We start from the raw sequence: 12,500 nt of genomic DNA, 5'->3' as shown, positions 1-12,500 counted from the left end.
AGTTTGACAAGACTCAGGGAGGAGTTCTTTCTTTCTCAGTTTCTTGCACTCTGTCTCTCTCTTTCTCTTTCTCTCTCTCTCTCTTCCTATCCTTATCTGTCTCTCTTTTTCTTTCTGTCTCTCTCTCTCCTCTTTTCTCCTCTCTCTCTCTCTCTGCTCCTCTCTTCTCCTCTCTGTCTCCAACTCTATCTCCATCTCACTGCCCTTCGCAGTGTTCTGTCTGTTCATCTCTAGCGGCCTATTGAATGCCTTTTGGAAAGACTTGACTCGGCCAAAGGGCTTCCTCAGTCCATGGATGATTTAATAGAATTATGCATAGATCCTAAGGTGTGTGTGTGTGTGTGTGTGTGTGTGTGTGTGTGTGTGTGTGTGTGTGTGTGTGTGTGTGTGTGTGTGTGTGTGTGTGTGTGTGTGTGTGTGTGTGTGTGTGTGTGTGTGTGTGTGTGTGTGTGTGTGTGTGTGTGTGTGTGTGTGTGTGTGTGTGTGTGTGTGTGTGTGTGTGTGTGTGTGTGTGTGTGTGTGTGTGTGTGTGCGTGCGTGGTATGTTAGGCATGTGTGTTATCTGTGGCCCTGTTTTGTGGACAAGTATAGTCACATCATTTTGGGAGACCTTGAGGCATGCAGTGTGTGTGTGTGGAGGTGCACCTTAGCTGGTAGCCCAATAGATATTCCTTCTCACTCAGTAGTCTGTGGAATTCAAGGTAAACACCTTGAGTCACCCAAAGTCGATTTGTGCACACACCCACGCAGCACACACTCTCTCACACACATGCACACACACACACAGTCAGAGTTGTACCTCAGAAAAGCGTTCTACTCATTGACATAGTCACATTCCCCTCTTGCTTTGGTAAAAGACCCTGCATGTGCTATGGAAAAAACAAACCACACATAACTCCTTGCTGATGGTCCTCTGCCCCCCTCTGTTCATATCATGGAATTGCAACCAGACTAATTGCACAGATGACAACACAGTGTTTTAGTAATTAAACCTTAATGTATTTAACTATATGTACAGTGTTATTATTAATACTAAATTACTTGATAACACAGTGAATTTTGTTATGTTTGTTATGATGCATTTGTTGGTCAGGTCACATTTTAAGATTGAGCTTGATGACTTGTAAGCTTATTATGTCGTTAGTGTACATGATCAAAAAGGTTGACGAAAGGGATCTTTATGACAAAACAATTCTATTGTCCCAAGTTCTCCCAGTAGGTTGGCAGAACCCTTTTTCTAGTCAAATCTTTCAAAATCATTTTTCTCGTTCTTCATCGTTTTTCTATGTACTGCAGCCATAGACATATAAGAATTTATAAGCAACGACTATGACATATAGACCCTTTCAACAATAAAAACAAAAACAATGCTTGAACGTTCTATTTGGGCCCCAATCTATTTCCTCAGCATTAAGATAACATATGGAATGTTAAAAAGGAAGTCTTGTGGGGCCAACTATGATGCTGATAATGGAACTCTCTTGAAAGGGTCCATAGGGTCTACATAGATCACTGGCTGCAGCTGAACCAAGGATCCTTGATTACTAATGCTCTCTGGCTGAACTGAGACCAAAAATGGTTCTAGAATTAGAATACTGGAAGTAGAACCTTCAAGAGGATCTTCCATGGCAACAGGCTGAAGAACCATATTCATTCCTTTGCTTGCGGTGAGGGGAGAGGCTGGAGCCCTGACCTATGAGATCAGTCGTCAGGGCCATTCCCACACAACATGGGGGGGGCTCCCCACAGAGAACGCGCCACACTCACTTCACCCACAGCTTCCTTACACGCGCACACACACACACACACACACACACACACGCATACAGCATACAACACACACACACACATACAACACACACGCACACAACACACACGCACACATACACACACAACACGCGCACACACATATGATCACAACCCACAAGTACACACGCGTACACACATGCGGCAAAACGGACAAGCCTGCAATTACAATTGCAATTACGCTTTCTACACATCTCACACCACTTCCACCATTATGTACCATTACTTTCTCAAACATGCACACACACCCACTGATTTGCACACGCGCACACACACACACACACACACACACACACACACACACACTGCCACCTACTGTACATGAACACACGCCCACACAGGCAGATTTAGGTGAGGTGAGCTCTTTGATGTTGAGCTCTGCGTTAATTAATTCCAGGTTTGCTCCAAGGGTGCTGTGAAGGTGAAGGCAGTTTTGGATGTGATGAGATTGCAAAAGCAGGCTCACACACACACAGCACACACAGACACAGCACACACACACAGCACACACACACAGCACACACACACAGCACACACACACACACACACACACACACACACACACACACACACACAGGTTTTTATAAACTGAAAAACATTTCCTTGAAATGCTCACCATGTTCTTAAGCTCCATGATTTGGTTATCAGCCATGCAGCCCCAGCTGGTGTGTGTGTGTGTGTGTGGGTGTGTATGTGTGTCTGCATGTGTGCATGTGTGTGGGTGTGTATGTGTGTCTGCATGTGTGCGTGTGTGTGTGTGTGTGTGGGTGTGTATGTGTGTCTGCATGAGTGCGTGTGTGTGGGTGTGTATGTGTGTCTGCATGTGTGCGTGTGCGTGTGTGTGTGTGTGTGTGTATGTGTGTCTGCATGTGTGCGTGTGTGTGTGTGTGTGTGTGTGTGTGTGTGTCTGTATGTGTGCGTGTGTGTGCGTGTGTGTGTGTGTGTGTGTATGTGTGTCTGCATGTGTGCGTGTGTGTGTGCATGTCCTGTCATCGCATGCAAACCCTACTTTCACCTTCACAGCATCCTGTGTGTGTTGGTGTGCGTCTGTCCATGTGTGCATGTCCTGTCATCACATGCAAACCTTACTTTCACCTTCAGCATCCTGTTTGTGTGTGTGTGTGTGTGTGTGTACAGTATCTGTGTTTGCACGTGCATAGGTGCGCTCATCAGTCATATGTTTATGGAGTGTCGTGCTGCGTGGCGCATGTGTTTGGTTGCTGCTGCATCTGTCTGTGCAAGTGTGTGTGTGTGTACGTGTGTTTGTGTGAGTACGTGATTGAGTGTGTGTCGTGTGTTTTGGTTGCTGCTGCATCTGTCTGTGCAAGTGTGTGTGGGTGTCTGAAGGAGAGCATGAGGGCTATTTGTGGATCCCAGACACGCAAGGGGTCTCAACATGGTCCGGCCTCTGCACACTCAAGCCTTGATGATATTCACATGGTCTCAGACACACAGGACACAAACAAACACACACATGCAGAGTAGCATCACACACACACACACACACATCTCTGCACACTCAAAGCCTGATGATATTCACACTGTCTCAGACACACAGGACACAAACACACACACACGCAGAGTAGCATCTCACACACACACACACACACACACACACACACACCTCACCACACTCAAGGCTTTATGATATTCACACTGTCTCCTCTCTCAGACACACAGGACACAAACAAACACCCACATGCAGAGTAACATCACACACACACAAACACACACACACACCTCTTTGAAATCAAATAATTTTGACCTGAGACCTCTGCTCTGCTCAAATATGTTTACATTTGCATCTGTGGTGCACTGTATGTATTGTCAATTCTAACCTGACACTTTTCTGTGTGTGTGTGTGTGTGTGTGTGTGTGTGTGTGTGTGTGTGTGTGTGTGTGTGTTAGGACCTGAATAAGCGTCTCTCTCTGCCGGCTGATATCCGGATCCCTGACGGCTACCTGGAGAAGCTGCAGCTCAGCAGCCCCCCGTTCGACCAGCCCCTCAGCCGTCGCTCACGCAGGGCCTCGCTGGTGAGTGTGTGTGTGTGTGTGTGATGCAGTCCTTCCTTATAGGTGAATGTATGTATTTTGTTTCTGCGCGGCAGGCTTTCTTTTAGTGTGTGTGCTACAAAGTCATACTTAGTCTGTGTGTCTGTGTGTGTGTGTGTGTGTGTGTGCACACGTGCACGTGCACGCGTAGGTGAAAGTGTGTGTTTTGTCTTTCTTCATGACAAGCTTTATTCAATTATGTTTATGTGTTTACAAAGTTGTGTGTGTGTGTGTGTGCGCCCATGCGCATGTGTGCGTGTGTCTACAGGAACTTCTCTGTACCTTAACCTTTTCTGTTCCATATAGATGTTTGTTTATGTGTTATGAGTACGGATATGCATGTAACGATTTGGGTTGTGTCCATGTAAATACAGGAAAATGTTTCTTTGTGTGTGTCTGTGTGTGTGTGTGTATCTGTGAATGGATTGACCTAGTTTTGAATACACAGAAAGTTGGATTAAAATTTAGCATGAAAAGTGTATCTCCCATTAGATCTAATCCTATTTTAGCGTGTACACATTGCTCACACTGATAAACACACACACACACACACACACACACACACACACACACACGGTCATGGTCGCTCACACACTCTTACGCTTGATTCCTTTGTCTGTCTGTGTTCTCCGAAGGTTTTGCATTTGAATGCTGCTGCTTCTCAGTATCTCTGTGTCGTCTTGGTGTCTATTGTTCCAGTCTGTCATCTGTCTCTGTCTCTCTGCCGTGTGTGTGTGTGTGTGTGTGTGTGTGTGTGTGTGTGTGTGTGTGTGTGTGTGTGTGTATGGGAGAGAGAATGATGAGAATGTGCCGCCCCCTGCTGTTCTCTCAATATTATTGCATCTGGCACAAAAATGTCATAACAATGTGTGTGTGTGAGAATATCTTGCTGTGTGTTTAGTTTATGTATTTTTGTGTATTTGGATATTTATTGTGTAGAGAATATTTAGTGTTTTAATGTAGGTGTATACATTTGTTTGTGTGTCTATTCAACATTATCTAATGCTATGGATGTGCATTTGTTTCTGTGAGTGTACATGCGTTATCTTATTCTCGTCGTATGTGTGTGTTTGCATCTGATAGTTTAGATGTGCGTTTTGTGTGTGTGTGTTTGTGTGTTTGTCTGTGTCTGTGAATGTACATGTGTTATCCTATTCTGTTAGTATATGTGTGTTTGTTTGCTTCTGATAGTCTAGATATGTGTGTGTGTGTGTGTGTGTGTGTGTGTGTGTGTGTGTGTGTGTGTGTGTGTGTGCGCGCTCGCGCGTCAGTGCCAGAGGTAGATGAATGGGCACTGTGTGTGAAGTGCTATTGGCTGTGGTCCTGTTGGCTGTTGAGTGCCCTCTAACGCTCGTCTGTGTGTGATCTTAGATAAGAGGTCTGCTCAACGTGTGTGTGTGTCTCCTCCTAATTAAACATAACATCATCGTTAATCTCTCTCTCTCTCCCCCTCTCTCATTCTCCCACTCACTCTCACACAAACACTCACTTGCACACACTCTTTCTCTCTCTCTCTCTCTCTCTGTTATTTGTTTTAGTCGGAAATTGGGTTTGGAAAGCTGGAGACCTACATAAAACTGGACAAGCTGGGAGAGGTAAGAGTCAAACACACACACACACACACACACACACACACACACACACACACACACACACACACACACACACTAACACACAGAGACAAATGCACGCACACATCCACATACAGATAAGTTGTCACATAATACACCCATATTTGTACACACACACACACACAGTTCTCTGTCTGCCCAAAGCTTGTCTGTGTTTCTGTGCTTTCACATTGCACAAAGAGTGTGTTAAAAAGCTGTTCACTGTCAGACACACTGAGCACTAGACTCTTTTAAACGGTGTACGTCTGTAAGTGTCAGAGAGGCCGCAAGAGCAGGATTAGGTTCATATTATATTAATGGCCTTTCTCTCTACCTCAGACAGACGCACGCACACATGCACACACTGTGAGCCACACATCGAGAGAGAGAGAGAAAATAAGCTGTTTTGGTTCAAGACTTCTCTCTGGCTACATCCACACTTATACAATCTCATCCACACGCACGGAATCTTGTCTGCACAGGACATTCATAGGCAGAAGTGGGGATACCTGAAGCTTGAAGCACATGACCATTTGCACAAATCACATGACTGCACATTCTCACCAGCAAGGGCAGCAGGAAGGCTAATGCTTGTATTTTAGGAATCTTTTATGGTTTACGTTTGTCCTGCTCTTCTTCATGTCTGTCTGTCTGTCTGTCTGTTCCTGTCTGTCTGTTCTTGTGTAAGAATCTTGTCTTGCCTGACTTCCTATGTCATTGTGGCAGTTTTAACATGGCACTTTCTGTGTGTGTGTGTGTGTGTGTGTGTGTGTGTGTGTGTGTGTAGGGTACCTATGCCACGGTGTATAAGGGCCGGAGTAAGCTGACGGAGAACCTGGTGGCCCTGAAGGAGATCCGACTGGAGCACGAGGAGGGAGCGCCCTGCACCGCCATCAGAGAAGGTACAATAGCCATCCCATCTATCTATCTGAGAAGATACAATAGCCATCCCATCTATCTATCTATCTATCTATCTATCTATCTGAGAAGGTACAATAGCCATCCCATCTATCTATCTATCTATCTATCTATCTATCTATCTATCTACTGTATCTATCTATCTGAGAAGGTACAATAGCCATCCTATCTATCTATCTATCTATCTGAGAAGGTACAATAGCCATCCCATCTATCTATCTATCTATCTATCTATCTATCTACTGTATCTATCTATCTATCTATCTGAGAAGGTACAATAGCCATCCTATCTATCTATCTATCTGAGAAGGTACAATAGCCATCCCATCTATCTATCTATCTATCTATCTATCTATCAAGGTGCAATAGGCATCCCACCTATCTATCTAGTCTATTCATTCAGTCATCCATCCCTCTATCCTCCATCCATTCATTCAGTCATCCATTCAGTCTATCTACCCATCCACCCATCTGTCTGCATGTCTATTAGAATAGATTAGATAGGGCAGATTATGATTCACCTATCCTTCTGTCAACACATTAATTCTATAAGATCTATCTACTGATGCATTTATCCATCTAGTCCAGTGTTACTCATTGCGCGGCTCGCGAGCCACATGCGGCAAGCTATAACTGGTGGCTCGCATGGCAGCTTTGGCGAGATTTCGCCAAATTTGGTTTTACTCATTTTGAGTAGGCCTAAACTGTTTGCGAAAGGCCATCATCTCTGGCCCCAGCTTGATAAAAACAAAGGTAGGCTAGGCTCTGATTTAGCCTAGTCTACTGTATGACTTCAACGAGGTGATCTTTAGTTTCGTTCTGCTTACAGTATCTCACTGCTACTTGCAACACCTTTGAATGCAATCCGTTGCCCTGTTTACCGGCAATGCTACAGCGGACTTTAACTGCCACCTCGTGGCGATAAGTTGTAATACATTTCACGCAGCTGCTTGAATCACGGAAAGCGTGAATGAAGTGGCCACTTCTAAATGGGACCCACTGTATGTGGTAACACAGCCAATAATTTTTTTCAAATGTGCTTCATAAACAACTGCACTACAAAAACGCAAACATCTGAATTATACTTCTCCCTTCACCCAAAACCTGAAGGTGTAATGAAGGTGAAAGGAAGTTATTAAGCCTTAATGGTGCTTCCTAAAGGGGGTATTGTCAAACCTGGCAACACAGCCCGCATGCCACGTGGCATTGTTTACAAAACTTAACCGCAGCGCACGTTTGCAGGCACAGGCAGGCGACGTTAGTTCCGCTAGCGTGCAACACAAAATGGACCGGTTTTTAATAATAAAAAAAAGGGACAGAAATGAGCTCAAAAGCAAGAGAGACAGACACACACACACAGTGTTGTAGCGAACAGTGGATGAGGGAAATGAGTCTGAGGAAGCAGCAAACAAAAATCAGCAGGAAGACACCGGGGAGGGGACGAGCAGACAAACGGCAGGTGTAACGTTACCCAGTATTGGCTGTGTTATTTCTTTTTTTGTGGGATGTCCAATTTATATGTAGAAATGCACATTTGCAAAGGTGACTTAGTATGTTGTCGTAAAAGTGGCTCTCCTTTTGATTTTGCACTGCCAATGTGGCTCTTGTGAAAAAAATAGTTAGGATCACTGATCTAGTCTATTCATGTATCCATTTATAATCCCATTCATCCATCCATCTCTTCATTGATATAATCATGTCTCTATCTGTTAGCATTAGGGTTGGGTATCGTTTGAATTTGAACGATTCCGATTCCAATTCCGATTTCTTATTTCGATTCCGGTTCCTAGCGATTCTCGATTCCGATTTTTTTAAGAGGCTGGGTCAAAAAAAGTTTAGGATATTTTAAATGAGCTAGCTAACCAACGGTCTTTCTCAGGGTATCTGCACATTTTCCAAGTGCAAATTTAAAGACTTTTAAGACCTTTTCAAGACATCTAAATGAAACTTAAGACTATACCACGGCAAAAAGATATATATGACTGTTTATGCAATAGTAGTTTTTTTCCTACTAATTTTAACCCCCACCCCATTTTGGATGTCTACAGAAGTTACCAAATATATTTTGGCGAAAGAAAAATAATTGTGTGTGAATTACCTTCAAAGCTATAAATGCCCAATTTTAGGGTCTGGGCTGCTTGCTTTTGAAGCTGGCTGTACATATTTGGTTTTGCTTACTGCTGAGGCTGACTGTTCTTCACCTGTGTCTGTAGTAGCCTAGGCTACTTGCCAAAGACATGTGCACTGGACTGGATTCCCTTCAATATTTTTTTCAAAGTTAGACTAAGCTATTTACATATTTTAATAAGCCTACTTTATATAATTTACTATGAGCATCTATTGTCCAATATGCAGCACAGCAAATTAAAGTTAATCCACTACTTTACATTTTGCATACCAGTTGTATCTAAACCAACCAAAGCTTGACTGAAACATTGTAAAACCATTGACTTGTTTTAAATTAATTAAGAGACAGGTCCTCCTCGCATGATCCTGCTGAAAACCGCTGGTTTCATCTCAAGCACGCACGTATTATGAACACACGTTTTTATGTAGCCAGTCGCCGACATTCAAAAAATATGCGGTTACAGTTTACAACTTTTGCGAAGTAGGCCTAGCCTACTGGGAAACGCTGGCAAGCAAGCTGCTGGCAGATATTACAGGTAGGCTATTATAACTTAGACAGATATTTTCTTCCCTAGGCTAGGCCAGCAACACACGCTGGAAAGATGCAAACAGATCAACTTAACATATAGCCTACAGTATTTCCTCCTAATTGCGAAGATTGCACATAATTTGACCAGCAGTCTTCGCGTCCATAGTTTGTGAAACGATGCTGCGTCCGAGCAACGATTTTAGATGCCAAGCGCAACTCCAAAAAAGAGAACAAATGAGCGTCCGGCTTGAGGCTGCGCCGGACGCCGGACAGGGCTTTTAAAATCCATATGTCCGGCCTAAATTCGAACGTATGGCCAACCTATCACTCTTTCTTTCTTTTGCTCATTCTACCGTAGGCTTCCTCATTCCACGTCCTGTATAGGCCTATCTCCCTGGCCTCAGCTACACCACGAAAACGCAGGCATATTAGGCACATAGGCCTACTGTATTATTACTGTTTTCACTCCTTTAACCACACCCGTGAAAAACATCTTCACTCTGCAACCACTACACTTCCTCCCGTAGCCTAATAGCCTAGTCACTTATACAATTGCGTTTTAAATACACGAAACTGGATTGAGACATCACTCGCTCTCTTGCACTCGCTGGCGGTCCCATAAGCACATTTAATACCTCTCTTTCGAAAATTCAGTTGTATTTAAGACTATTTAAGGATCCGCGGGAACCCTGCTTTCTGAATGAAATAGTCTGACCTTCTCCATGAATTTTAATTCTATGAACTATGCGCTTCTTTGTTGGTGTTCAGCCGTTTCTTCTTCAGGTCGGCGGACTGGGAATCGAAACTAGGAATCGAAATTTAAACTTTTTAACGATTCCGGGAAAATCGCAAAGATAGTCCCGGTTCCAACCAATACTCGATATTCGATATTCGATGGGGCATCATTGTGTAACTGTGCACTTATCTCTCCTCTCCTGTGTTAAGTAAGGGATAATGTATTGTCCGCCGGTAATTATCAGAAAATAAGTCCCGACAGGGAGAACAGAACCCTTACGCACAGCGGACCTGAAGGGATTAATAAGCGAACGGACTTACGGAGGGATATGAAAGACGTTAATCAACCCGTTGCCATTGACAGCGCTGATTATATACTTTGCCGGTGATTATATAGATTTAACATAGGCCCGAACGTTGGGAAGGCCCATTCATGTGAATGGAACTTTCTGCAGCACTCTGAAGAGCCGTGTAATAAATCTCTATATCCATCAGCGATTCATCCCTCTCCCTCTCTCACCAGTCTATAAGCTGTCCATCGATCCATCCATCAACGTTTCATCCCTTTCTCTCTCTCACCAGTCTATAAGCTGTCTATCGATCCATCCACCAGCGTTTTATCTCCCTTGACCCCCACTATAGAGCTAGCTGTCCATCCAGAGCTTTCAGCCATCTGGCTGTCTGATGCACTGCCCAATTTAATGCATCCCTCTGCTCAGGAAAGAAGGGAAAAATCTATCCGTCCCCATTTTTGTCCATCCGTCCAATAGCTTCACTCACTGCCCTCTATTTCTATTCTCTCTCTCTCCCTCTCTCTCTCTCCCCCCTTCCTTTTTCTTTGGCTTTCACAGTGTCATTGCTGAAGGACTTGAAGCATGCTAACATTGTGACGTTACATGACATTGTTCACACGGATAAATCCCTGACGTTAGTCTTTGAGTACTTGGTAAGCACATGTTTATTATTTATTCATTGTCAAAATTACCTATCTGTATAAGTGCATGTTGGGAGTTGTAGTCCCCGTAGAGTACATAAATGATGTCACTTCCTGTGCAGGATAAGGACTTGAAGCAGTACATGGATGATTGTGGAAACATCATGAGTATGCACAATGTAAAAGTAAGTCTCATCAATACACTCACTCACTCACACTCACACTCACACTCACACACACTCACACTCACACACACACACACACTCACACTCAGACACCCTGACACACACAGCCAGGCGCACTTATATGGACATACTTAGAAATGGGCACATTGACATGTACTGTACATGTATAAAGACTACCTATGTTGATTGAGGGGAAGCATGAATTTCTAACATTGTGTGTGTGTGTGTGTGTGTGATGGTCAGATCTTCCTGTATCAGATCCTGCGGGGTTTAGCCTACTGTCACAAACGGAAGGTTCTACACAGAGACCTCAAGCCCCAAAACCTGCTCATCAATGAGCGGGGAGAACTCAAACTCGCCGACTTTGGTAAGAGACAAGTCTGTGTGTGGGACTGTTTGTTTGTTTGTTTGTTTGTGTGTGTGTGAGAGAGAGTTAGTTTAAGTGTTTCTGCGAGCGTGTGTGTATCTGTCTGTGTGTGTGAAAGAGTATATTATTTAACTGTGTGTGCGTGTGTGTGTTTGAGAATGTGTTAGTTTCGGTGTGTGTTTGTGTGTGCATGTGTGTGTTAAAGGGAGAGTGATTCATGAGGGTAACAGAACCTGACGTACAGTATGCCAAAAAGATCAATTGGAGATTGATGCTAATTGCTATGACCATTAATCTAATTAATCTCTTTCTGTGTGTGTGTGTGTTAGGTTTGGCCAGGGCCAAGTCAGTGCCCACTAAGACCTATTCCAATGAGGTGGTGACGCTGTGGTACAGACCTCCAGATGTGCTGTTGGGATCCTCAGAGTACTCAACTCAAATAGACATGTGGTAAGTGTGTGTGTATTAATGAATACTCCAATCAAATAAACATGTGGTAAGAGAGTGTGTGTGTGTGTATGTGTCAGTGTGTGTGTGGTTATATTGATTAATAAGTGTCTGTGTTTGTAGTAATGAGTATTCCACTCAAATATATGTGTGTGTGTGTGTGTCTGTATAAATGAGAATTTTTTCTTTAATATACATGTGGCAAATGTCTGTGTCTGTGTGTATGCATGTGTGTGTGTACATGTGCGGTTATATTGATTAATAAGTGTCTGTGTTTGTAATAATGAGTATTCCACTCAAATATGTGTGTCTGTGTGCGTCTGAGTGTGTGTGTGTGTGTCACAAATGTCTGTGTCTGTGTGTGTGCTTATGTGTTTATGTATTGGTGAGCTTGTGTGTTAGCGTGTGGGTGTGCAGTATTTGTAAGTTGTGAATTCCACTCTCTGAGTTGGGCAAGCGTGTGTGGCCAAGTGAAGGCACAGAAATGGAGGCCACTCAGTGAATATGGCAGATTCCAACCCTGAATCACCTCCTGCTTGTTACCTCTAGCCAAATGAGCATTTCAAATCACCAGACATGGAATACTATGAATATGCTGCATACAATGAAGTCTGGCAACTTTTCTCAAGCTCACAACTCTTGTTTCTCTCCCCCACCCCCCTCCTCTGTGCGTGTGTGTGTGCGTGTGTGTGTGCGTGCGTGTGCGTGTGTGTGTGTGCGCGCGTGTGTGTGTGTGTAGGGGCGTTGGGTGTATATTTTATGAGATGGCTGCTGGTCGGCCTCTGTTCCC

The 12,500-nt window shown here is 43.8% G+C and overlaps 1 protein-coding gene across 2 annotated transcripts in view; it reads left to right on the top strand.

Moving 5' to 3' along the window:
- The window catches only part of cdk17 (cyclin dependent kinase 17), a 78,208-nt gene that overhangs the window by 58,095 nt on the left and 7,613 nt on the right, over positions 1 to 12,500 (top strand). For both annotated transcript variants that reach the window (XM_076297028.1, XM_076297029.1), the window contains exons 5-12: positions 3,715 to 3,840; positions 5,397 to 5,453; positions 6,256 to 6,370; positions 10,629 to 10,723; positions 10,834 to 10,896; positions 11,140 to 11,263; positions 11,593 to 11,713; positions 12,450 to 12,500. The exon at positions 12,450 to 12,500 is cut by the window's right edge and continues 47 nt beyond it. In XM_076297028.1, coding sequence (XP_076153143.1) covers positions 3,715 to 3,840; positions 5,397 to 5,453; positions 6,256 to 6,370; positions 10,629 to 10,723; positions 10,834 to 10,896; positions 11,140 to 11,263; positions 11,593 to 11,713; positions 12,450 to 12,500 — 752 coding nt within the window. The remainder of the gene's footprint in view (positions 1 to 3,714; positions 3,841 to 5,396; positions 5,454 to 6,255; positions 6,371 to 10,628; positions 10,724 to 10,833; positions 10,897 to 11,139; positions 11,264 to 11,592; positions 11,714 to 12,449) is intronic.

Source organism: Alosa pseudoharengus, unplaced genomic scaffold (assembly GCF_046254945.1).
Source record: "Alosa pseudoharengus isolate Yale_2024_CS ecotype anadromous, Long Island Sound unplaced genomic scaffold, YU_APseudo_1.1 YU_APseudo_1.1_scf_20, whole genome shotgun sequence".
Classification (NCBI taxonomy): domain Eukaryota; kingdom Metazoa; phylum Chordata; class Actinopteri; order Clupeiformes; family Clupeidae; genus Alosa; species Alosa pseudoharengus.
Note: the sequence above shows the minus strand (reverse complement) of the source record. Positions and strands in the feature narration are given on the sequence as shown.